Source organism: Balaenoptera acutorostrata, chromosome 1, assembly GCF_949987535.1.
Source record: "Balaenoptera acutorostrata chromosome 1, mBalAcu1.1, whole genome shotgun sequence".
Taxonomy (NCBI): domain Eukaryota; kingdom Metazoa; phylum Chordata; class Mammalia; order Artiodactyla; family Balaenopteridae; genus Balaenoptera; species Balaenoptera acutorostrata.
Window position 1 is genome coordinate 52882885 of NC_080064.1, and position 27407 is coordinate 52910291.

Sequence of the window (27407 nt, forward strand, 5' to 3'; positions counted from 1 at the left end):
GATTGTGACTATAAATGAACAGTATTGAAACTAACCTTTCTTTTTTTTTTTTTTTTTTTGGCTGTGCCGCGAGGCGTGTGAGATCTTAGTTCCCCGACCAGGGATCGAACCCATGCCCCCTGCAGTGGGAGCACAGAGTCTCAACCACTGGACTGCCAGGGAAGTCCCCTAACCTTTCTGGTCTTGACTTTGATACTTTGAAGAAAGAAACATATACCAGTTAAATCTTCTCTGACAACTGGAATTACATCACCCAAACTCCTACAACAGACAAGATAAGGTCCTGCTGTCCTGAGTAGCATTAACCAGGGATTATTTTCACAGGACAGTGGATTTTTGACTAAGTCTTCTAACAAAATAAATACTAACCCTGACTTGTCACCTCCTCTTTAAAAATCCAGCATGTTGTTCCATTGTCACTGGAATAATTATAGTTTATTGTGATCTCTGCCTTCTTCCCCCCTTCCCATTAATACTGTAGGTCCTTTGACTCCTAAAACATATCCCCTTTTAGAAGCTTTCTCAAGCAAAGAACAGCATTGTACTTTCTTATCATTCCTGTAGGATTTGCTTCACAATTGTCACCGTAAAGTTCTTGATCAAAGTGTTTCATAAATCTCATGATTTGGGTGAGAGGGGGAGTTGAAATTGATTATGATTTTTTCCCCTGTGTATTCTTTTTGTTACATCAGGTCACAGAAAAAAATACCCCCTCCCCCAAAAAAACCCTTGATTTGTTATAGGAGACCTCAAGAATTATTTTGAATTTTTTCATATCATTTGATCTCATTTTATTATTGATGTTTCTTGAAAGAATCAGGAGGAAATAGAAAGTGTTTACACCATTGGAAATCACTATTTGTTAGCCTCTTTCCTAAGAAGGTGTCTTACCGTTTTCTCTGGGTGAGTGTAGGCTAATGGAATACTTCACTGCTAGGACAGACTTGCTAAAAATAATGGAAACTTCTGGATGTCTAGAGATTAATTAGTGCAGAGTAGGCATCTCTAATACACCCATTCCTAGCATCAACAGTAGTCTTATATTTGAATATCATGTTAGTCTGCTATTGCTGTATAGCAAATTACCACAAACTTAGCTTAAAACAAAACAACACACATTTATTATCTCATGGTTTCCATGGGTCAAGAGTCTGGGCACAGCTTAACTGGTCCCTTTGCTCAGGGACTCACAAGGCTGCAATCAAAATTTTGTCCAGGTTGCATTCTTTTCTGGAGCTTAGGGTTTTCTTGCACATGCTCGCGATTATTGGTAGAATTCTGTTCCTTGTAGCTTTAAGACTAAGGTCCCAGCTTTCTTAAAGCTGTCTGTCAGCCACAGCCCCACTTAGACCCTCGAGGTCCCTACAGTTCTTTGCCATGTGACCTTCTCACAGGCCTTTTTATCACACAGCAGCTTACTACTTCAAAGCCAGCAAGAGAATCTCTCTGACTTCTAACGCTTCTTTTTTTTTTTTTAATTTTATTTCTTTATAAGTTTATTTATTTATTTATTTTTGGCTGTGTTGGATCTTCATTGCTGTGTGCGGGCTTTCTCTAGTTGTGGCGACTGGGGGCTACTCTTTGTTGCAGCACGTGGGCTTCTCATTGCAGTGGCTTCTGTTGTTGCGGAGCACGGGCTCTAGGAGTGCGGGCTTCAGTGGTTGTGGTTCGCAGGCTCTAGAGCACAGGCTCAGTAGTTGTGGTGCACGGGCTTAGTTGCTCCGTGGCATGTGGGATCTTCCTGGACCAGGGCTCAAACCCATGTCCCCTGCATTGGCATGCAGATTCTTAACCACTGTGCCACCAGGGAAGTCCCTAATGCTTCTTTTGAAGGACTCATCTGATGAAGGCAGGCCCACCCAGCATAATAATCCTTTACTAACTCAAAGTCACCTGGTTAGGGACCTTAATTACATTCACAGAAGTTCTTTCCCCTTGGCAATATAACAACCTAATCACAAGAATGACATCCATTTTATTCACAGGTACCACCCACATTCAAGGGGAAGGGATTATACAAAGTATGCAACCAAGGGGCCAGGAACTTTGGGATCTTCTTAGAAATCTGACTACCACAAATATCAATGATGAAGCTAACAGAATCTTTGTGAATACTGAACTTGGCCTGTACTTTCACTCACATCTGCCTCCAGGGAACAGAATCACTGAAAGACTAGAATTTCATGTACGTTTGCCTTTGTCCATTGAACACTATTTGAAATGACTCAGATAGCTTAGAAAAATGGCTAATTGGAGAGAAATTCAGAAAGTCTAGTTGTTAGAAAGCCAATGGCAAGCCAAAATGCTTCTTGAAATTCATCACCTATTCTATTTACCACCATTGGGTTTTTATAGCAATCAATAGGAGAGAATGTCCCTTTTTTTTTTTTAACATCTTTCTTGGAGTATAATTGCTTTACCATGGTGTGTTAGTTTCTGCTTTATAACAAAGTGAATCAGCTATACATATACATATATCCCCATATCTCCTCCCTCTTGTGTCTCCCTCCCACCCTCCCTATCCCACCCCTCCAGGTGCTCACAAAGCACAGAGCTGATCTCCCTGTGCTATGCGGCTGCTTCCCACTAGCTACCTATTTTACATTTGGTAGTGTATATATGTCCATGCCACTCTCTCACTTTGTCTCAGCTTACCCTTCCCCCTCCCCGTGTCCTCAAGTCCATTCTCTACATCTGTGTCTTCATTCCTGTCCTGCCCCTAGGTTCTTCAGAACCTTTTTTTTTTTTTTTTTAGTTTCCATATATATCTGTTAGCATACAGTGTTTGTTTTTCTCATTCTGACTTACTCCACTCTGTATGACAGACTCTGGGTCCATCCACCTCACTAAAAATATCTCAGTTTCGTTTCTTTTTATGGCTGAGTAGTATTGCATTGTATATATGTACCACATCTTCTTTATCCATTCATCTGTCGATGGACACTTAGGTTGCTTCCATGTCCTGGGTATTGTAAATAGAGCTGCAATGAACATTGTGGTACATGACTTTTTTTAAATTATGGTTTACTCCAGGTATATGCCCAGTAGGAGGATTGCTGGGTCGTATGGTAGTTCTATTTCTAGTTTTTTAAGGAACCTCCATACTGTTCTTCATAGTGGCTGTATCAATTTACATTCCCACCAGCAGTGCAAGAGGGTTCCCTTTTCTCCACACCCTCTCCAGCATTTATTGTTTGTAGATTTTTTGATGATGGCCATTCTGACAGGTGTGAGGTGATACCTCATTGTAGTTTTGATTTGCATTTCTCTAATAATTAGTGATGTTGAGCATCCTTTCATGTGTTTGTTGGCAATCTGTATATCTTTTTTGGAGAAATGTCTGTTTAGGTCTTCTGCCCATTTTTAGATTGGGTTGTTTGTTTTTTGATATGGAGCTGCATGAGCTGCTTGTAAATTTTGGAGATTAATCCTTTGTCAGTTGCTTAATTTGCAAATATTTTCTCCCATTCTGAGGGTTGTCTTTTCATCTTGTTTATGTTTTCCTTTGCTGTGCAAAAGCTTGTAAGGTTCATTAGGTCCCATTTGTTTATTTTTGTTTTTATTCCCATTTCTCTAGGAGGTGGGTCAAAAAGGATCTTGCTGTGATTTATGTCATAGAGTGTTCTGCCTATGTTTTCCTCTAAGAGTTTTATAGTGTCTGGCCTTACATTTAGGTCTTTAATCCATCTTGAGTTTATTTTTGTGTATGGTGTTAGGGAGTGTTCTAAGTTCATTCTTTTACATGTAGCTGTCCAGTTTTACCAGCACCACTTATTGAAGAGACTGTCTTTTCTCCATTGTATATGCTTGCCTCCTTTATCAAAAATAAGGTGACCATAGGTGCGTTGGTTTATCTCTGGGCTTTCTATCCTGTTCCATTGATCTATATTTCTGTTTTTGTGCCAGTACCATACTGTCTTGATTACTGTGGCTTTGTAGTATAGTCTGAAGTCAGGGAGCCTGATTCCACCAGCTCCATTTTTCTTTCTCAAGATTGCTTTGGCTATTCGGGGTCTTTTGTGTTTCCATACAAATTATGAAATGTTTTGTTCTAGTTCCGTGAAAAATGCCATTGGTAATTTGATAGGGATTGCATTGAATGTGTAGATTGCTATGGGTAGTATAGTCATTTTCACAGTGTTGATTCTTCCAATCCAAGAACATGGTATATCTCTCCATCTGTTTGTATCATCTTTAATTTCTTTCATCAGTGTCTTATAGTTTTCTGCATACAGGTCTTTTGTCTCCTTAGGTAGGTTTATTCCTAGGTATTTTATTATTTTTGTTGCAGTGGTAAATGGGAGTGCTTCCTTAATTTCTCTTTCACATTTTTCATCATTAGTGTATAGGAATGCAAGAGACTTCTATGCATTAATTTTCTATCCTGCTACATTACCAAATTCATTGATTAGCTCTAGTAGTTTTCTGGTAGAGTCTTTAGGATTCTCTGTATATAGTATCATGTCATCTGCAGACAGTGACAGCTTTACTTCTTCTTTTCCAATTTGGATTCCTTTTATTTGTTTTTCTTCTCTGATTGCTGTGGCTAACACTTCCAAAACTATGTTGAATAATAGTGGTGAGAGAGGGCAACCTTGTCTCGCTCCTGACCTTAATGGAAATGGTTTCAGTTTTTCACCATTGAGAATGATGTTGACTGTGGGTTTGTCAAATATGGCCTTTATTATGTTGAGGTAAGTTCCCTCTATGCCTACTTTCTGGAGGGTTTTTATCATAAATGGGTGTTGAATTTTTTCAAAAGCTTTTTCTGCATCTATTGAGATGATCATATGGTTTTTGTCCTTCAGTTTGTTAATATGGTTTATCACATTGATTGATTTGCATATATTGAAGAATCCTTGCATTCCTGGGATAAACCCCACTTGATCATGGTGTATGATCCTTTTAATGTGCTCTTGGATTCTGTTTGCTAGTATTTGTTGAGAATTTTTGCATCTATGTTCATCAGTGATATTGGCCTGTAGTTTTCTTTCTTTGTGACATCTTTGTCTGGTTTTGGTATCAGGGTGATGGTGGTCTCGTAGAATGAGTTTGCGAGTATTCCTCCCTCTGCTATATTTTGGAAGAGTTTGAGAAGGATAGGTGTTAGCTCTTCTCTAAATGTTTGATAGAATTTGCCTGTGAAGCCCTGTGGTCCTGGGCTTTTGTTTGTTGCAAGATTTTTTTTTTTTTCTGCGTACACACATGTTTATAGCAGCACTATTCACAACAGAAAAATCATGGAAACAACCCAAATGTCCACCAATGGATGAATGAATAAACAAATTGTGGCACATACATACAGTGGAATAGTAATTCAATCATAAAAAGGAATGGAGCAATTAAATATCAAACAGTTACACGGCCAAAAACAGTTTTTTAAGGAATGAAATACTAATGCATATTACAGTGTGGATGACTCTCACAAACATCATGCTAAGTGAAAGATGCCAGACACAAAGGTCACACATTGTATGATTCCATTTATCTGAAATATCTAGAGTAAGTAAATCCATAGAGAAAGAAAGCAGATTGGTGGTCTCCAGGGCCTGGTAGAGAGAGCAAAGTAGTATCTTCTCAATGGGTATAGAGTTTCCTTTTGGGATGATAAAAATGTCTGTGCCCTATCAGGGAGATCATATTGAGTTCAAGAGCTTTGTCGAGAAATCTTTTTTCTAAAGCATCATCTCCTTTGGTGTTGCCAATGTGAAATGGAATATTCATCTTGCTTCTGTTCTGGGGCTCCACTGGACATTAATTCTAATAGTAGCTTTTACTTTTAGACCACTTCCCAAAATTATAGTTCTCTTTTTCTGTCTAGCAGCTTTGGATGGTTCCTTCACCGATGGAGAAGTTATCCACTGGTACTTTCGGGCTGCCCTACTCTCGAAGCTCCAGCCCCTGCCCCTCAGGCCGGGTCCCCATGGGAGGCGGGGCTGCATGCTGACGCACGGCGAGCGGGCTGATGTTCTCCTGTTGGAAGATTTTTAATCACAGTCTCAATTTCAGTGCTTTTGATTGGTCCGTTTATATTTTCTATTTCTTCCTGGTTCAGTCTCGGAAGGTTGTGCTTTTCTAAGAATTTGTCCATTTCTTCCAGGTTGTCCATTTTATTGGCATATAGTTGCTTGTAGTAATCGCTCATGATCCTTTGTATTTCTGCCATGTCAGTTGTTACTTTTCCCTTTTCATTTCTAATTCTATTGATTTGAGTCTTCTCCCTTTTTTTCCTGGTGAGTCTGGCTAAGGGTTTATCAATTTTGTTTATCTTGTCAAAGATCCAGCTTTTAGTTTTATTGATCTTTCCTATTGTTTCCTTCTTTTTCATTTATTTCTGATCTGATTTTTGTGATTTCTTTTCTTCTGCTAACTATGGGGGTTTTTTGGTTCTTCTTTCTCTAATGGCTTTAGGCGTAAGTTTAGGTTGTTTATTTGAGATATTTCTTGTTTCTTGAGGTAGGATTGTATTGCTATAAACTTCCCTCTTAGAACTGCTTTTGCTGCATCCCATAGGTTTTGGGTCATCGTGTTTTCATTGTCATTTGTTTCTAGGTATTTTTGATTTCCTCTTTGATTTCTTCTGTGATCTCTTGGTTATTAAGTAGTGTATTGTTTAGCCTCCATGTGTTTGTATTCTTTACAGACATTTTCCTGTAATTGATATCTAGTCTGATAGTGTTGCGGTCGGAAAAGATACTTGATACGATATCAATTTTCTTAAATTTACCAAGGCTTGATTTGTGACCCAAGGTATGATCTATCCTGGAGGATGTTCCAAGAGCACTTGAGAAGAAAGTGTATTCTGTTGTTTTTGGATGGAATTTCCTATAAATATCAATTAAGTCCATCTTCTTTAATGTATCATTTAAAGCTTGTGTTCCCTTATTTATTTTCATTTTGGATGATCTGTCCGTTGGTAAAAGTGGGGTGTTAAAATCCTGTACTATGATTGTGTTACTGTCGATTTCCCCTTTTATGGCTGTTAGTATTTGCCTTATGTATTGAGGTGCTCCTATGTTGGGTGCATAAATATTTACAATTGTTATATCTTCTTCTTGGATTGATCCCTTGATCATTATGTACTGTCCTTCTTTGTCTCTTATAATAGTCTTTATTTTAACGTCTATATTGTCTGATATGCGAATTGCTATTCCAGCTTTCTTTTGATTTCTCTTTGCATAGAATATCTTTTTCCATCCCCTCACTTTCAGTCTGTATGTGTCCCTAGGTCTGAAGTGGGTTTCTTGTAGGCAGCATATATATGGGTCTTGTTTTTGTATCCATTCAGCTAGTCTGTGTCTTTTGGTTGGAGCATTTAATCCATTAACATTTAACGTAATTATTGATATGTATGTTCCTATTCCCATTTTCTTAATTGTTTTGGGTTTGTTATTGTAGATCTTTTCCTTCTCTTGTGTTTCCTGCCTAGAGAAGTTCCTTTAGCATTTGTTGTAAAGCTGATTTAGTGGTGCTGAATTCTCTTAACTTTTGCTTGTCTGTAAAGGTTTTAATTTCTCCATCGAATCTGAATGAGATCCTTACTGAGTAGAGTAATCTTGGTTGTAGGTTCTTCCCTTTCATGACTTTAAATATGTCCTGCCACTCCCTTCTGGCTTGCAGAGTTTGTGCTGAAAGATCAGCTGTTAACCTTATGGGGATTCCCTTTTATGTTATTTGTTGTTTTTCCCTTGCTGCTTTTAATATTTTTTCTTTGTGTTTTATTTTTGATAGTTTGATTAATATGTGTCTTGGTGTGTTTCTCCTTGGATTTATCCTGTATAGGACTCTCTGTGCTTCCTGGACTTGATTAACTATTTCCTTTCCCATATTAGGGATGTTTTCAACTATAATCTCTTCAAATATTTTCTCAGTCCCTTTCTTTTTCTCTTCTTCTTCTGGGACCCCTATAATTCAAATGTTGGTGCATTTAATATTGTCCCCTCTGTCCCAGACTCAGAGGTCTCTGAGACTGTCCTCAATTCTTTTCATTCTTTTTTCTTTATTCTGCTCTGCAGTAGTTATTTCCAGTATTTTATCTTCCAGGTCACTTATCCGTTCTTCTGTCTCAGTTATTCTGCTATTGATTCCTTCCAGAGAATTTTTTTTTTTAATTTTATTTATTTATTTATTTTATGGCTGTGTTGGGCCTTCGTTTTTGTGCAAGGGCTTTCTCTAGTTGTGCCAAGTGGGGGCCACTCTTCATCGCGGTGCACGGGCCTCTCACTATCGTGGCCTCTCTTGTTGCGGAGCACAGGCTCCAGACGCGCAGGCTCAGTAGTTGTGGCTCACGGGCCTAGTTGCTCCACGGCATGTGGGATCTTCCCAGACCAGGGCTCAAACCCGTGTCTCCTGCATTAGCAGGCAGATTCTCAACCACTGCGCCACCAGGGAAGCACCCCTTCCAGAGAATTTTTAATTTCATTTATTGTGGTGTTCATCATTTTTCTTTTCCTTTTTAGTACTTCTAGATCCTTGTTAAACGTTTCTTGTATTTTCTCCATTCTCTTTCCAAGATTTTGGATCATCTTTACTATCATTGCTCTGAATTCTTTTTCAGGTAGACTGCCTATTTCCTCTTTATTTGTTTGGTCTGATGGGTTTTTACCTTGCTCCTTCATCTGCTGTGTGTTTCTGTGTCTTCTCATTTTTCTTAACGTACTGTATTTGGGGTCTCCTTTTCACAGGCTGCAGGTTCATAGTTCCCGTTGTTTTTAGTGTCTGCCCCCAGTGGGTAAGGTTGGTTCAGTGGATTGTGCAGGCTTCCTGGTGGAGGGGACTAGTGCCTGTGTCCTAGTGAATGAGGCTGGATCTTGTCTTTCTGGTGGGCAGGACTGCGTCCGGTGGTGTGTTTTGGGGTGTCTGTGACCTTCTTATGATTTTAGGCAGCCTCTCTGCTAATGGGTGGGTTTTGTTCCTGTCTTGCTAGTTGTTTGGCATAGGACGTCCAGCACTGTAGCTTGCTGGTCATTGAGTGGAGCTGGGTCTTAGCGTTGAGATGGAGATCTCTGGGAGAGCTTTCACCATTTTATATTACATGAAGCCGGGAGGTCTTTGGTAGATCAGTGTCCTAAGCTTGGCTCTTCTACCTCAGAGGCAGAGGCCTGACATCCGGCCAGAGCACCAAGACCCTGTCAGCCACATGGCTCAGAAGAAAAGGGAGGAAAAAAAGAAAGAAATAAAATAAAATAAAGTTATTAAAATAAAAAATAATTATTAAAAATTTAAAAGTAATTTAAAAAAAGAAAAAAAAAAAAGAAAGAAAGAAAGAAGAGAGCAACCAAACCAGAAAACAAATCCACCAATGATAACAAGCACTAAAAACTATACTAAAGAACAAAAAAACAAAAAACCCGGACAGACAGAACCCTACGGTAAATGGTAAAAGCAAAGCTATACAGACAAAATCACACAAAGAAGCATATACATACATGCTTGCAAAAAGAGAAAAAGGAAAAAATATATATATCTATATATAAAAACAAAAAAGGAAGAGAGCAACCAAATCAATAAACAAATCTGCCAATGATATTAAACTCTAAATACTAAACAAAGATAAACATAAAACCAGAAACAAATTAGATGTAGAAAGCAAACCCCAAGTCTACAGTTGCTCCCAAAGTCCATCGCCTCAATTTTGGGATGATTGGTTGTCTATTCAGATATTCCACAGATGCAGGGTTCATCAGATTCATTGTGGAGATTTAATCCGCTGCTTCTGAGGCTGCTGGGAGAGATTTCCCTTTCTCTTCTTTGTTCGCACAGCTCCCAAGGTTCAGCTTTGGATTTGGACCCGCCTCTGCGTATAGGTCACCTGAGGGTGTCTGTTCTTCGCCCAGAAAGGACGGGGTTAAAGGAACAGCTGATTAGGGAGCTCAGGCTCACTCAGGCCAAGGGGGGAGGGAGGGGTACGGATGCGCGGCGAGCCTGCAGCGGCAGAGGCCGGCATGACGTTGCAAACAGCCTGAGGCACGCCCTGTATTCTGCCGGGGAAGTTGTGCCTGGATCATGGGACCCTGGCAGTGGCGGGCTGCACAGGCTCCCGGGAGGGGAGATGTGGATAGTGACCTGTGCTTGCACACAGGCTTCTTGGTGGCTGCAGCAGCAGCCTTAGCCTCTCATGCCCGTCTTTGGGGTCTGCGCTGATAGCCGCGGCTCGCGCTCATCTCTGGAGCTGGTTTAGACGGTGCTCTGAATCCCCTCTCCTCGCGCACCCCGAAACAATGGTCTCTTGCCTCTTAGGCAGGTCCAGACTTTTTCCTGGACACCCTCCTGGCTAGCTGTGGCCCACTAGCCCCCTTCAGGCTGTGTTCATGCAGCCAACCCCACTCCTCTCCCTGGGATCTGACCTCCGAAGCCGGAGCCTCAGCTCCCAGCCCCCGCCTGCCCCGGCGGGGGAGCAGACGAGACTCTCGGGCTGGTGAGTGCTGGTCGGCACCGATCCTCTGTGCGGGAATCTCTCCGCTTTGCCCTCCGCACCCCTGTTGGTGCACTCTCCTCCGTGGCTCTGAAGCTTCACCCCCTGCCACCCCCCCGTCTCCGCCAGTGAAGGGGCTTCCTAGTGTCTGGAAACTTTTCCTCCTTCACAGCTCCCTCCCACTGGTGCAGGTCCCATCCCTATTCTTTTGTCTGTGTTTTTCCTTTTTTCTTTTGCCCTACCCAGGTACGTGGGGAGTTTCTTGCCTTTTGGGAAGTCTGAGGTCTTCTGCCAGCGTTCAGTAGGTGTTCTGTAAGAGTTGTTCCACTCCACTGTATTTCTGATGTATTTGTGGGGAGGAAGGTGATCTCCACATCTCACTCTTCCGCCACCTTGAAGGTCTCCGGGAATGTCCCATTGAAACAAAACATTATGCTAAATTTCTGCTTCCAGTTCTATATAATTCTTTATTTTTACATATTGAAAGGAACTTTGAAGTAATATTTTGTTTGTTCCAGAAAAACGTGTCGCATTACTTTATAATTTTTTTTTTAAATCTGATACTTCTAAAAAATAGTTTGAAATCAAAATTTTGACTCATTAAGAGAAAGCCAATCAGTCAATCTGTGCAGTAATTGTGTAACAGTTGTGCATAGCTATTTGGTAAAAGAAATTTTAACAAGGAGTTTATTTTTAAAGTAACATACAGAAACCAAATTTGATTTCAAAAATAAAAGCCAGGATTAACGTTGTCTAGCTTTAAACATAAAGCAGTTGACTAGCATTTTGAAACTTCATTTGGTCAATTAAGTATACAAAGCAAATTAACCAAAACATACATTATGCATATGGAGAAAATATAAGTAAATAATAAGGAAACATGCTCAATATGAGTCTTTAAAAATTGAAAACACAAAGTAATTTTGAGATTCGTGACAGCCTTGGGGTTCATATTACTTGACCGTGATAAATTTAGAAGATTATACAGAGTTTGGCTTGTTCTTCTTGTATGCAGACAGTATTTCTTCTCTCTTTAACCCTTTCAAAGAGGATTTAAATTTTGATCATTTTGAATCCATTTACTAACTTGATAAGCATTTTGATGCTTATTGTCTATATTTAACTTCCACTTCCCTTTTTAAAAGTGTTAAGTGGTGGGTTTAAATCATGTCAACATTTCTGACGTATTTAGAATTGCATGGGTTGGAAAACGTGAAGTTTTCAAAGAAATGACTTTTCCTTGAGTCCAGCCATTTGCTTTCTTTAATAAGATTAGTTCAGATACTGCATTTCATCATCAATTCCATCATCTGAAAAAAATTCTGCCATCTCAAAAGTTTTGACATTTTCATTTTCTATTCTATTTCTGTTCCATGACACATAATTCAGGCATTTGACTGAGTTTAAATCAGTGGACTGGTTGGAAGCCTAAAAATTGCCTTGCACAGAAGAGTTTTGAATGAATTGGGAGATTTCTTTACATTTGGGAGCTTTTTATTTCTTTCCTTTCATTTTTTAATTTGAAATCTCTTCTGTGATGTAATTGCATGATGATACCTTAGGTTAGGTTACTCGTAATGGACGTTGATCCAAAATCTCAATTTGTCCTAACGATGTTAGGACATTGGCATGCCATGTCTTTGGTTACTGATTCAGCGAGCAAACAAATATAGCTAAAGTCACTTAGTGACTTGTTTCTAATTCAAATCACACACATATTGATCTGTAGAACGGATCTGATCTGGATTTGTCTAGCTCGTGTGAAATCACACACCACTTCATGTTGTCCTTGTGTCTGACTATGCAAATGTGCTTGCCGATTTGCAATTTGTTTCTTTCTTAGGGTCAAAACCCCAAGTTTTGCTCTGTCCAGGCATCTCTTAGTAAAGCCACAGATAAAGCCAAGAACTCTACAGGTAGTTTACATATCTTTTCAGGCCACTTGGTATGTTCTAGACTCTTTGTTAGATAGCCTGAAAATAGAGGCAGGCAAAGCAGACCTGTTCTCTCTCCTTATAGAATCTGTGGTCACACTTGAAGGTTGTCTTGTAGAATTTCATTAAGGAAATCTGTGATTAGAAATAACAAGGACATGTTTAGACTAACTAAATTTCTAAACAGATCTATACCTATACAGTGCTTAGAATAGTACATGGAACTTAGCAAGTACTCGATAACATTTACATGCTAATATCATTATTATTTTTATTACTTATTTTTCCAGTTCACCCAAATAATTCTCTAGTCATAGGCAGAACATAATACTTGTAGATATGTATAAGTAAAATGAGATTTGGTTCTTTTAACATGAAATCAGACCAATTTTGTGCTGCAAATTTAAAAGAGCCCAAATTTTTCCTGTGATGTGGAGACTAGGAGTCATTTCCTTTATTTTTATATCCAAGTTTTCATTGTTTTAATTGGCACCCTACCAAACTGATAGATGCCTCTAGTTGTGTGTGTCAGCTTAGTTGCCGAGAACATTACAGATGCAGTAATTACAAGGGACCATTTTCCCATTATTTTCTTCCCAAAGCATTTCCTATGCTGGAAATGCTATGAAAAGTTTAGACTATAGTAAAAATACTATTTTAAAAAAAAACAAGCTTTTATTTTCTTAAAATAAAATATGTTCATCATAGAAAAAACAAGTAAGCAAAAAAAAACAGTGAAAATCACTCAAATCCAACATGCAGAGAGAACTACTGTTATAGTTTATGCATATTTCTTTCCAGTTCTTTCTCTGTACATAGAAATACATTTTAAAATGGCATCATTGTATAATATCCGATTTTGTAATTGCTTTCCATGTCTTTATTTCATGTCATTAAGTATCTTTCCATTGTCATTATTCTTTTACAGTGTTATTTGTATTGGTTATGCCTTATTTAACCATTTAACTTTTATTTTTTAACTTTTACCTTTTCTTTTTTTTCTATTATAAATTATTCATTGGATGAGCAACTGAGTTACCATTGATGAGGGTTTTTTAAATGTTAAAATAGCTAAATTGTATAAAATGTGGAGAGAGTGCCTTGACACTGAAGTAAAGTAGCTGGCAAGATAAGATGATTGCATATGAGGTCCTCATATGCTTCTATAACCTTCTTTACAAAGGGTCCGAAAGGCCACTGGCTCAGACAGCAACTTCAGGAAGCACTGGGGAAGTGGTGCTCCATAATTAGAGAAGATCAGTAACCTCAACTGAACTGTGATTTAGGAGAGTAAGTTGAAATCAACTCTGTGCTGATATCAGGGGACCGAACGGTCACCTGTTTGTTCCTATGACAAATTCAAACCAATTCAAAACAAATTTTCCCTTCACAGGTAGATTTCTTTTTTAAATTCTTTTAAGTTTAATCTTTTAGGTTGCTTAAACTGTTGTTCTGTGATTTAAGTGTGCTTGTCAATCCATCCTTCCTGCCAGGAATGCCATCTCCAACCACACTGAAGAAGTCGGAGAAGTCTGGTTTCAGCAGCCCCTCCCCTTCGCAGACCTCCTCCCTGGGAACGGCATTCACACAGCATCACCGACCTGTCATTACAGGACCCAGAGGTGAGCTGCTCCACAGGCACCCTTGATTGTGCTCGGATCATGACCTTGGGACCAGAGTAGCAAAATGAGAGACAATGAGGGCTCCCCCAGAGTGGTCCTAAAGGCAGCAAGTGTTCCAATTTCTTATCCTCCGGGGCTGCTTTGGAATTGTAGGGACCCAAGAAATTTGGCATCAAACCCTGATCCTTACCTGTTTCTTTGCTGGTGGGATGTTGAAAAGAGGTGGGAGGTAATTTGAATTAAACCAAAATCAAATCTGTCCTACAAATTGTACGAGGGGCACATGCACGCACATGTGTGTGTATTTGTGTGCGTGTGTTAGGTAGTTTATTTTTGTGTAGTCGATTACCTCTTTTCAAGCAATAGCTTATTTTCATTCTCTCACCCCTGCTGATTCCCTTTCCTTGAAGCCTGATTTCAATATGTGGCATTTTGCATTGAGGTTGTCTGCAATCACTGTGTTGACGAGCCATCTTCATTCCCTCCTTTTGAAGTGGTAGATAGTTTGTCTGGTTTTCATTGCAATGTTTTCATTATTTTTGTCTCATGTGCTTTTAAGTTTATTATTAAAATGTGTCCACAAGAAATATGATTTGTATTTCGCATTAAAGACAAGCTTTAAACCTCAAGAGAATGTCAGCAAATCACTTAACTTGATCTTATTGCAAGATGAAAATATTTATTAGTTTGTTTATGAAACTCCCACAGTAGGAGTACGAATAATTGTAACCACGTTTGCTTTCTCCCATCAGATTTTCGTTTAGGTAGGTTTGTGATCTACCAGCTGGTATCATAAAACATCCTAGAAAGTTATGGTCTCTTGTCTACTTTGACATACGCCTGGGGAAACTGATGTTTCTTGCATTAATCTCAATGTGAGTGCCACAAATCTGAATCCCTTTATGAATACTCTGTGTGCATCTCAGGGAAATATGGCAGTTGAGAGGGCTGGCCAATGCACACGTGCAGAAATCACACTGAAGAAAATAAGTATTCTGACTATTGTGTGAAGCAGTTTCTCTGTCCACCATTATGGATGCTGACTTGCCCCATCTTTGAACATCTTGCGATCATTGACGGAACTTTCTCAAGATCCCTAATTATTTCACTTGTGTGTGAGAGTGTGTGTGGTACAATCAGAGAAGCTATATATGTATTTTTTCCTAATTTGAAAACCTTGCATCTGAATGGGATTATGTGGTCCCAGAATGAGTCTCTTTAAATGGGGCAGTATGATATTTTCCTCGTTGTCAACATTCCTTAAGCATTGAAACTGTGGTGCGAAGTAAGAAATACAAAGCCCTTTTAGTCAGAAGATTTTTGGTCTCAGGGAGATAAGGCATGTGACGTTTCTCATCTTTATTATGGTCAGGTTAACATTCTAAATGCTAAATTAATGTTAAAAGCAGACAGTTCTGTAGGGCCTCAGAGGAGGGAACTATGGAGGTTCCTTCATCCATTAAACAAGGATTTAATGAGTACCTGTCACTATACAGACACTGGGAAATCAGTGGTTTCTGTCCTCATAGAGCATATCATCTAGTGCAGGAAAATAAGCATTTAGAAGATAATGTGGAATGCACTGTTACTTATCACTTTATATCAAATAAAGAGACTTCAAAGTGTACATAACACTGAAGTCAAATCTTAAAAGTTGCTTACATGAATGGAGGGCATTCTAAGCAAAGAAAAGACTCATGGGTGCAGCAGGGCGATAAGGATTGGGAAGCAGCAATGTCAGCAATCAAGTTAGTTGGTTAAGCTGCCTCTTTCCCTTTCCACTTACCTTCTGAATTTTTTAATATCCTCATCAATAAAACGGGAACAATACTACTGCTGAATGAATTTTTTCTCCCAACCTCATCTTCTTATACAGAAACTACAATAAAACAATATTTGTAGAGACTCTTTGAGGAGCATAAAGTAATGTGCATATGTTATCATTTATTCAATAAATACTGAATGCCTTCTGTGTGTCTTGCCTTAAAACCATAGTTCTAGAAATTACTGAAATGATTCTAGCAGTTACTGTGGGTGCCATGATTGGGTGCTTTCTTCATGCTAAACAATCACATTTGCTAAAGTGACCCACACTGGGTTGAACCAGAGGGGACCTTCTTAGCCTACAGGACAGTGAGTTTTGATCTATTCATACTCATGAAATTGTTTATGTGGAAAAGAGAAAGATGCTCAATTTAAGAATTATGGAATTCCAAAGATTCTTTTTTTTCCACCAGAATTCAAGATGGTTCCCAGCATCCTCAGTTCTCCTTTCTGGGAAATCTACTCAGGTACCCATTCTTATTGCATCCTGCCCCACTTAGTGGTCTGGTGAAGGGAAGTGGGGTAGTTGAGAGGAAATACTTCAGCAGCATCACAGAATTGAGATAGACTAATATAAGACACTCTTGGGCTAAGACCTTTTTAAAGGTTGGTATTCAGGTGCTTATTACTTAAGACATACTTGCTACAGGTATCGTAATCCCGGTTATTCTTCTCTGAACTAGTTGGAAAGCTAATGCTTGGAATGACATCACATCTGGGAGCAAGAGTTGATATTTTAGGAAGATGAGGCCGGATTTAAAGGAGGAGAGTCTGACCGAGGGAGCCAGTGTGGAATAAATGAGACATTGGACATAAAGGAGAATTCAACCACACATGTTCTTTTTATTGTAAGGAGTTACCACAGTCTGAAGTGATAAATCATTCGAAAATCCAGACAGATGATCCAGCTTCAAAAGGAAGAAGAGAAAGGTGTGTCCTTTATCAGGATCCTGGGGCACTGGAGAGGCTGTTTACTACACTCTTGTTCAGAGTTACGTGGAATAGTCACCTCTGGATAACACCTAGATTGCAAAACTTCTGCTGCCTTCCTTAAAATTTCTCAGGGGACTACCTTGATTAGACAAACACCAGTTAGTAAGCAGTAGCTTTGTAACGTACCTCAGTGCCCAGGCCAAGGGTGGTGTTTTAACAGAGCTACAGAAAAGCAAGGTCTCCTCACTGAAAAAACAATGACCCCATTTTTCACTGCAAAAATTATCTATGTTTGGAAATTTGGTGGCCACCTTTTAAAAAGGAAACCTCTCTTTGATGATTGTAAAGCTGAGGCAGGAAAATAGAGCCTTGAAGGGAGTGGGTAAGTGCAAAAAACTCGGGGGGTCGAATGGACTGGTATTTGAATCCTGTCTCTACCACTTTCACCAACTGTGAGAACCTAGCACATCGCTTTCTTTCTTGGAGCCATGGGCTCCTCATCTATAAATTGAAGATCCTAATCTCAACCTCAAGAGAATTGTATTATCGAAGGAGTAGATGAAATCATGTATTTGCAGTCAATAGCACAGTGCCTGGAAGTAGAGTATGTACTCAGGTCATACAAACAATTAAATCACCCGTTTTCATCCAGGGTTTGAAAATCTCATGCTGTCCTCCTGCCTTTGCCTGTCCACATATTGCCCATCCTAAGACCAGCTCAGGTACCACCTTCTACCTGAAACCTGCTCAGCTCCACCCAGGCCGCCATCATCTCACACTCCGCAGACTCCGGGAGACTTTCACGCCTGCACATTCCCTCCACCGACATGGTCTTGCTTTGTTAGTTAATGTACATGTCTTGTCCCTCCTCTAGAGCAAAACCTCTGAGAGGAAGGATCTCTAATGTGTGCTTTTTGGTATCTTCATTGTGTCTCATACACAATGCGCAAATATGCTCAAATATTGCTTGAATGAATAAAAAGTACTCAAGTTGCACATAAAGGTACACAAGAGACATTCATCCCCTCCCTGACACTGACAGATTGTCATTGCTTCAGAAGAACAAAGGGTGACAGAGGATAATAGTTTATATAGTACTTCTTTATGAGGAATGTTAAAGATGAGGAAGAACGATGGCCTTTCATCCAAAGAAAGCTTTTGCAAGATTATGAAGTAAGGCTTTGCTTTTAAAAGCTATGTTTTTTCTTAGTTTATGCTATTCTAATCACTTTCCTATTTACCTTGTGAAGGTAGAGACATGTGGTTTCTTAAAATGAATCCCTTCTCTGATATTGGCTTTCTTTATGGCTTTGATAAATCATTTAACCTTGTGGCCTCAGTTTGGCCATCTGTATCATGGGGGTAATACTTTGCCACCTATGTAGTTAAAATTAGGTGAAGGGGTTAAAAATTATGGAATGTCCTAGGGAGTGGGGAAGAGATTAAGTTTCAGTAAGGGCATTTGTACGTTGTTATACATTATTACAATTATTGCGCACTTCAAGCTGAACGATTGGGCTTTCAAAGACTTTCTTTTACCAGTACTTAAAATTTCAACCATAATAAAGTATTTAATCATGACAATTTATCTTATTCATGATAATGGAGAAAAAAATCCTTTTTCTTCCTTTTGCCTTTTTAAGAGTTGTAGGTTTGCCTGATGATTTAAAAGAGCCTAACTCTTTTTGATAATTATTTGGAGTACTCATCAGAGATATTTTCGAACTTCTTGAAAGTTTGTCTTCTTGAAACTTATGTTTCTGCCTAAAGTCTCTGCTATTTTCAAAAACAAGATAATGAATGATACTTAATTTAAATGCTCAGCACTAGGTAAGGCAACTCTGTGCTTTCGGAATTGAGAAGCAGGGAGGGGCCTGCACTATACACGTTGTGAGGCAGAGGTTGAGAGTAATCGCAAATAAGCACTGATTGAGCTTCATCTAGAGCCATAGAATTTCAGAATAGTGCTCTGAAAATCTTCTGGTTTAATCCTTTCCCTGTATCCACTAAGTATGTGTTTGGCTGTAAGTAACTGAAAGTCAGACTAAGCAGGATGTATTTTTCTCATATAGAAACAAATACATGATTCAGGACTGTCATGGTGTCACCAAAGCACCATCAAGGATTGAGATTTCTTCTTTTACCCATGCTTTAATGGGTCGTTTTCATCCTCATGCTGTGACCTCATGGTCACAGCATAGCCACTACCCTCTTTCCATGCATCTGCATTCCAAGCAGAAAGAAGGGGGAACCGACAAGGGCAAAAAGTGCCTGCCAGCTCATTCTGCCACCTTTTATAGAATCTTACACAGCATGATCAGAACTATGCCACACAATCACCTCTAGCTGCAAGGGAGGCTGGAAAATCTAGGTTTTTTTAGCTGAGCATATTGCTGCTCTGTATAAAATTGGGGCTTTATAAGTAGGTAAACAGGGGAGAAATATGCTGGCTAGCAATCAGCAGCGTAGTTCCCATTACTCACAGAAATGTGAAATCTGAGCTGGCCAGAGCCAAGACTAGAAATCTAGTCTCCAGTGCTGTGCCTTTTTTCACCATATCAGCAGTTTCTACCTTTTTCTCTACCACTAGGAGAAATCAACTGCATTTATTTAAACAATTAGTTTGTTTTCACAATTTTTATTAGTCAAAAACATGACATAGCCATTTAGATCTTTCGATAAGCATGACATAACCCGTGTTATCACACTGAGTTTTTTTTTTAATAACAGCCATAAACAGATCACTTGACATTTTTTATGAGCCCCTGAATCCTTGCTACTGGTAAACGCAGGGTTTCTGGTAGGTGCGAGTCACTTCAAAGACAACTTTTGAGGTCAGTTTGGCTTTTTTTTTTTTTTAAATATTGAAATTAGTTTGCAGATTCTCATTACTGTCTGGGGACCCGTTCATTCTTCTGCAAGTATTTATCAAGCACTTACAGTGTACAAGGTGCTCTGCTACTTGCTGAATAGAGTGAAAAAGAGAAGCTTGGATTCTGGCCTCAGCATGCTTACTTCCTGGTGGAGGGCAGACAAGAGAGCCAGCCGATGTATTATTGTGATGGGGTCTCCCGGGTGCTGTCAGGGTCGGGGGCAACCTGATAGAGAACTACCATGGCATTCGGCACTGGGCGAGTCCACACAAGCGTGATTTACCCCTGTTCTCAAACAGAGTACCTGCTAGTTGTAAGCGTGCAAAGCAACAGCAGTCATGCTTTAACTAAGTACTGAGGAATCCAGACATACAAAATGTGAGCAAAAGGCTAAAGCCCCACTTCTTTATGGGTCAAAACATATATATATATACACACATACACGTGAAGGGAGTTTAGAAATCAAATTTCCCTGATTCTGAAAACATGCACAAGATGTATTAAAACAATAGCCATATAAACCAAAGATTTATTGTGCAGCTTTCAAAGAATCCTGCCAGTTTCTGTTCAGACGTTTACATGCTCTATAAACCTCTCTAAGTCCATGATCCTCGTGGCCCAAACAGGGATCCTGCTCTTAGTGATGAAACATCTGAGGGTCTGAAGTTAACATCTCCCCGTTTGGCCAAGAAAAATATACTGCAGAGAATTATGAGAATTAAGATAACTTTCCAGGAAGTTCAGGTCACCAGGAAAGGTTGGAAGAGCGGAGACTCATAGACAATAATAGAGGAGGAAGGAAGGAGAGGTACAATAGGAAGGCAGCAGTTATCACTAGATGGCAGGGCCCATTGGAACAGGGACCATTCTTTATTCTTCCTCCCGATATCCTGTATCCCTCAGCCTTGTGCCTGGCATTAGGAAAGCACTCAATAAATATTTGTTGAATAAATGAATGAGCACATGGATTTGATTGAAGGCAAACAGAAAGTTTGGGAATAATAGGGAGTTCTTTCCACCCCCCATGTGTGATAATAATACAGTATTCAAGTGCGTGTGTTTGGCAACATTTAGGGAGATGCATAGCATGGTGAATGAATGCTCGATATACATTTGCTTGGTTTTAATTAAGAACTTCTACTTTCATGGGCATTAAGAGAAATGCTGAGCTGAAAATGATTTGATCCCCTTTTTATGGAATATTTTCTATGGTATTATAAATATGTCTGCCCAAACTAAGGATCCTGAAGAAGGAATAGTCCCTGGCTCCTCGCCACTCTCATAACCGTGGCACCCTTCCTTGACATAGGCCCTCTACCTAAGCGGTAGTTTCGTTCAGCATCCTCGTATCATATTGGCAAACTTCTTTGCCTCTTAGGAAAACTTCTTAACTTAGTTGTAGAACGCGCTGGTGTTCCTTTCAGTGGAGCTGAATCTAATTTGTCTCTCCTGGTTTAGTGCAATTGAATCATCTCAGGAAAATGAGAAGCAATTAAGTACCTGTTGCTAACAAGGCGCTGAAATAATCTGCCACCAGATGCAAGGTGTTTATTTATTACTGGAGTATGTCATTTGAGAAGACATGACATTGTCTTTCTAACAATCAGAATTGACTTCCAGATGCAGGCATCACAGACCTAACAAGTACCACCTTTGAGGAGCACTAGAAAGAGAGTAAGAGGGCTTGTGAACACCGGGCAAGGTTAGCTCAAGTGCTGGTGCCCAGCCTAATGGGAAACGTCGTCGATGGGCTTTGAAGGAACTGGATGGTAAAGAGGAGAAGCAGCTTTTTAGCAAAGGCCCTTTACGTCCCAGTTCAGGAAATTATTAAATTCATTAGCCAGATACTTACAACCAACTATTACTGCCCAGCCAAAGGAAAAAACAGTGCCAGCAAATGTTTTAAAACTACCACTAAACAAAAGTCAGGAAGCATGTAATTAAAACTGTACCTTCATTGTATTGTAAAGCGTTTCACTGTGACATGGAAAATATTTAAAGGAGAAGGCTGTTTAGCTAATTTGTCTGCAAGTGAACTGGTATCCTAAATGAACTGTAAGGCCACCCACCGAGCAAGCCTCATAAAGGGCCGTGGCTGCTCAGCTTGGTTTTGTGTAACCGTTCAATAATTACTAGATAAATGCATAACTAAAAGCTCTATTACACTAATAATTTGTACTGAGGTAGATGTGTGGGACACCCTGCTGGGTTAATTTGTCATCCCCGCAGCAAACTTCTAAAGAGAGCTCTTCTGCAGTGGAATCTGTTAATATGTGGTCCCAAGGAGGACAGGTTAGAGCAGTAAGACCAATTGGCTCCTTAATCTCTTCAAGAGGCAAAATGCCTCCCGGGTGAGCACCGGAGAGAAGAATAGGGTGATGGGTGATTAACCACGTGGACCCAGATTTAAACTCATCTGGACAAAAGAAGCTGCTCTCCATCTCTCCATCTCTCCCTCCCTCTCTTCCACTCCCCTACCCGCCCCCCCCCCCAACCATAAATCCACACGTGCAGCCACAGTGAAGGCGCGGGTTCTGAGCAAGGTTTCTTGGAAATTATGTCACTGATAAGACTTCTGGGTATCACTTATCCTATAAATCACATAATCAGATAAATCCCAAGCAGGTCTTTCTGGTTTAGCTTAATATAATGTTGATTCCATGTTTAGATTCATTCTTTATTTTTCTTTTTTTCAGAGTAGAATAAAAAGTCAATATTGGACTTGTATCTCTATATGAAATGTTTTCTTCTGTCTCACACACACACACACACACACACACACTTGCTGTTTTAAATATGAAGCTCACATTTAAGCTTCAGCACAGGGTTTTCAACCTCACCGATTGACAGAACCATAAATCATGTTAAAGTTAAGTGAATTACTGTAGCATGGAACTGTAGCTTTAACAATGTTTATGTAGTATCAGCTTATCATCCACGTAGGCAAAGGGGGGTGAGCGCTGATATTCGAAATGGGAATGTTCAGTCCTGTTAACGTGGCCGCAGGATCACGGAGAGTTACCCATTTCATACCGCATCCTTTGTATTGTTGAGACTAGTGTATTTAACCTCTCACGTGTATGGAATGTTTTTTTTAAAAATGTATATTTCCACAGTAAATTTACATTTGCCATTTCTTAGTATTAAATGGCAGTTGCTTCCCCCAACCCCAAACAATTCATTCTTCTTATGCACAAAACACATGTGAGGAACATCAGAGTTGCCAGGTTGTATTACGGTAATAAGGGACCTATGAGGCAAATATCATGAAAGGAAATAAGCCATTTGACCTCTGAAAAATAATTCAAGTGGGAGCAGCAGAGTGCAGTGAAAAGAGCATGGGCTGTAGAGTCAGCCAGAATAGAATGCAAATCCTGGCCGGCCACTTGGGATCTGCATAAGCTTGTGCCAGTCACCCATCCTCTGCTGGTCTCTTAATTTCCCACCTGTACAGAACTTTAAGGTGTTAATAGGAGGAGGAAGTGAAATGACATATGGAAAGGGCCACATATGTTATTAGTATGTTACTAAATGTTAACTGTCTCAGGGACTTCCCTGGTGGCACAGTGGTTAAGAATCCGCCTGCCAATGCAGGGGACACGGGTTCAAGCCCTGGTCCGGGAAGATCCCACATGCCGTGGAGCAACTAAGCCCGTGAGCCACAACTACTGAGCCCCTGTGCCACAACGACGGAAACCCACGCGCCTAGAGCCCATGCTCCGCAACAAGAGAAGCCACCGTGAGGAGAAGCCCATGCACCGCAACGAAGAGTAGCCCCTGCTCACCGCAACTTGAGAAAACAGCAACGAAGACCCAATGCAGCCAAAAATAAATAAATAAATATATATATATTTTTTTAAAAATGTTAACTGTCTCAGATTCCCCCCATCCCCATATCATTTTTTGCTGTCTTTCTGTGTAGTTCTCTTGAAAGGATTCTCACTTCCCTCGTTCCTCACTCCCCATCCCCAGTTCTCTCTTTTATTCTGCTCCTGTGGGTCCAGAAGGAGTGTGTGTTTCCCTTCACTAGGAGGAGCCTCATAGCCTAGAAGAGATGGGGCCTCAGGGAAGTGAGCCAACCTGGTTACTCCATCCCATTATTCTTGTGTGGTTAGAAGAACGGGGGGGGGGGTCTCCCCAATCAGGCAGGTGAACCCCCTTCCATGATGATTAGCCTGTAGCCATGGTGAAGACTTTGCTTTGGCTTGTCTTCATTCAGGCATGGCTCTTGCTAAAGGGATAAGCACCGGGACTTCCCTGGCGGTCCAGTGGTTAAGACTTTGCCTTCCAATGCAAGGCGTGCCGGTTTGATCCCTGGTCAGGGAGCTAAGATCCCACATGCCTCGCGGCCAAAAAACCAAAAATCATAAAACAAGCGATATTGTAACAAATTCAATAAAGACTTTAAAAATGGTCCACATCAAAAAAAGAATCTTTAAAAAAAAAAAAAGGGAGGTAAGCACCATTGTTATTTACAAGAGTCAATTCAGCAAATAATTTTTGAGAATGTATCATCTACCAAGCACTGTGCTAGGCCCTAATGAACAAACCAGACAAGCCAGTCCTGCCCCTGCAACCTAGTAGAACAGAAGGACAAGTAATTATTACTTGGATGAGATTCATGAGAGGGGAATTAAAGAAAGGGATAATATAGCACAGGTATTTTAAAGTAATTGTGGGGATTTGGATTTATTTGTGTCAGGTTGTATGGGTCCCTTCTATTGGCATACAATACAGATTTAGAAAACCTTGGTATTGCTGAGGGATATCGCTAGATCTTCCTGAAACCTCAAATTCCTGAATACTGTAATAAGAGTTGTTGAATTGTTGCATACCCAGTAATGAACAGAAGACATGTTAATAAGCACCCTTTCAAGTGAAATATTCATACAAGTGAAAGAACCCAGCCAGATTGCTTAATCACCCCTCCAGTCTCCCCAAAAGAAAATAATGGATTGGTTCATGTAACCGAAAAGTCAGAGGATTTGCAGCTTCAGGTAGAGCTGGATCCAGATGCTCAGGCAATACCTTCAGAAATCTATATCTTTATCTTTCTCAGCTCTGCTGTCCTCTGTGTGAACTTGATTCTTAGACTAAATCTCCTCAGATCATGGCACTGATGATATGAGCAGCTCCAGACTTAATCCCCACCAATGGAACAATCCCAAGGGAAAGAGAGCAGCTCTTCCACGAGAGATCTAGGGACGGTCCTACTCCCTAGAGTAGGATGCTTACATCTCTGATTGGCCTGGTTTGGGTCATTTGCTCACTTTTAAAATAATCTTTATGTTTAAAAAATAATGGGGTGGGGGGAGCTGCCATGGTGGACAGCCACCCCTCAGGGGGCACAGCATTGGTGGTCCTGGCCCCCAAGCTGGGCAGTGACAGTGTCTGCTTTCAGAGCCCCCCTGGGGCTGCAGATGAGGGCCCAGTAAGGTGCCAAGGGAAGGTCACGGTTAAGTATGACCTCGAGGAGCTACGGAAGCGCCTCAACCTGGAGGAGTGGATCCTGGAGCAGCTCCCTGGCCTCTACAACTACCAGGAACGGGAGATCCTGGAGCTGGAGATTGCTGTGGATGAACTCCTGGATGTGGAGAGTGATGAGACCCAGCTGCCGGGGTCAAGGAGCTGCTGGTGGACTGTTACAAACCCACTGAGGCCTCCGTCTCTGGCCTGCTGGACCAGATCCAGGACATGCAGAAGCCGCGCACACCCCGGAAGAAAGGAAGGGTCCCCCACGCGAGTGAACAGTGGCTCCACAGGACGACCCCCGCCCCCCGACCTCATAGCAACAGCAATACTGGGGGGCCCTGCAGCCAGGCCTGGTGCCACGAGTGGGGGTCCCCGTGCCTCTGGCCCAGAGGTGTCTTCCCAGACATTAAAAAAAAAAAGATAACGGGGTTTCTCATTGGTGTGGCCTGGGTTACATGTGCACCCACAGAGCTGGGGGGAGGGTATAGTCTAGGCTAATGACAGACTGAGGTGGAGGGAAGGATAGTTACCCAAAGAAACATTAGAGCTCTGTTTCCAGAAGAAAGGGTGAAAGACCGCTGGGCAGCCAAAACGGAGAGCTGTCCAGTACAGGAGATGAGAGCAACGTTGTCCTGTGTGCTGGGCAGTGGGCTTGGCTCTCCTACCAGCCGAGTGACTTCGTGCTGCGGGTGGAGCTTGCAGAGCACAGGTCAAACGCCGGTCTTAGAAGAGTGACACTTAGTCCATGCCGGGGACCTCCAGGGCCATGAAAACAGTTGAGAACAGTTCAACTCTTGATTCCCAGTTGTCTCAGGTTGCCACATGGCACTGCATGATCCTGATTACTTTTCGTATATCTGAATTTATCCTAAAAACACAACTCTAAGAATAATAAATAGCCCAGAATCAAGCACGCTGTCTGGCACACAATATATTCTCAACACATTCATTTTAAAGGTGTGAGCCCACTGTGTACTAGGCACCTAGAATTAGAAATAATTCTAATTTTTGGGAAAATCTCTTAAATTAGTGCTATTTTACCCAATTTACAGACAAGGAAATTCAGGTTTGAAAAAGTTACACATAGACTCACATAGGGAGTGAATGATTTCAAACCCAAAATAGTTGAGCTCTAAAAACCATACAGACATAAAATTTCCATTTTGCAGCAGAGGAAACTAAGGTGCATAGGAGGCTGACACAGAGCTAGTTGATACCCAGCCCGGGGTAAAACTTTGGTACCCTGACTTCAAATGCTGGACCGATTCTTCTCCTACTTCCTCCCCTTGTGTGAAATCTACCAGCAGTAGGATAAATCCCTAAATCCTGCAGGGTGAATTCAGGAGGATACTTTGAAACCTGTGCTTTAGTAATCATGTTGCTCAGAAACACGGGCTTGAACTGCAATGTATACCTGCCAGTTGGGGCGGGGGTAGTGGGGGGAAGGCCGTGAATCAATCAGAGCTTTGTTTGTTGTGAGGTTTGTTTGTTTATCTGCTTGGTTTTGCCTTTTTTATTTTAAATGTCAGCCAGCAAAGACTCCCAAACAGTGCCTGTCCCAGGACTTGGTAGGCCTCGCATAGGCTAGAGAACCTCCACGGAGCTTACTTTTGAAATTCTCTTTTGCGGGACTGCCCTTCCAACAGGTTGTTTGAGAATTCATTCTCTGCCTGTTTCTGTTAACCTCTGTGATCATCCAATCTATGGTGGTGGTTTTTTTCCTTAAATGTTTTTCTTTCATTCATCTCTTGACTCGCAGTATTGCTTGCATATTACATAGAAGCTCAAGTTGCCTTCATGGAACTGAAGTCTTGTCAACTTTGCGTAATAACCAGTCACTCTTAATATCTCCAATAATCACAGCTGTTCTGTGGCGTTTGAATGCATTGCACATTAGCCGTCATGGCGGCTTAGGGGATTCGTGCACAAATATGATCTATTCAGAGAAGAGGTCCTGTCAGGACCCAAAGGCTGGGGCTCTGTCTCACAGAGCTTGAACTGGCACATTCCCTCAGGGTTTTTAAAATTCTAAATATCACAGCCTTCCCAAAGGCACAGGCTCCTAGAGACTGAGTCCAGATATACCCTAGAACCTAATATCCCAGAAATGTTTAAAAAATAATTGCTTTTAAAAACCACATACTCCCCGGACTTCCCTGATGATGCAGTGGTTAAGAATCCACCTGCCAATGCAGGGGACACTGGTTCGAGCCCTGGTCCCAGAAGATCCCACGTGCCGCGGAGCAACTAAGCCCGTGCGCCACAACTACTGAGCCTGCGCTCTAGAGCCCGCGAGCCACAACTACTGAAGCCCATGCGCCTAGAGCCCGTGCTC

General features: G+C 40.9%; 1 protein-coding gene across 4 annotated transcripts in view; it reads left to right on the plus strand.

Annotated features, from left to right (window-relative positions):
* NFIA (nuclear factor I A) overlaps positions 1-27407 on the plus strand; it is a 379131-nt gene that overhangs the window by 284361 nt on the left and 67363 nt on the right. For all 4 annotated transcript variants that reach the window (XM_057547737.1, XM_057547732.1, XM_057547739.1 and 1 more), the window contains one exon: positions 13842-13970. In XM_057547737.1, coding sequence (XP_057403720.1) covers positions 13842-13970 — 129 coding nt within the window. The remainder of the gene's footprint in view (positions 1-13841; positions 13971-27407) is intronic.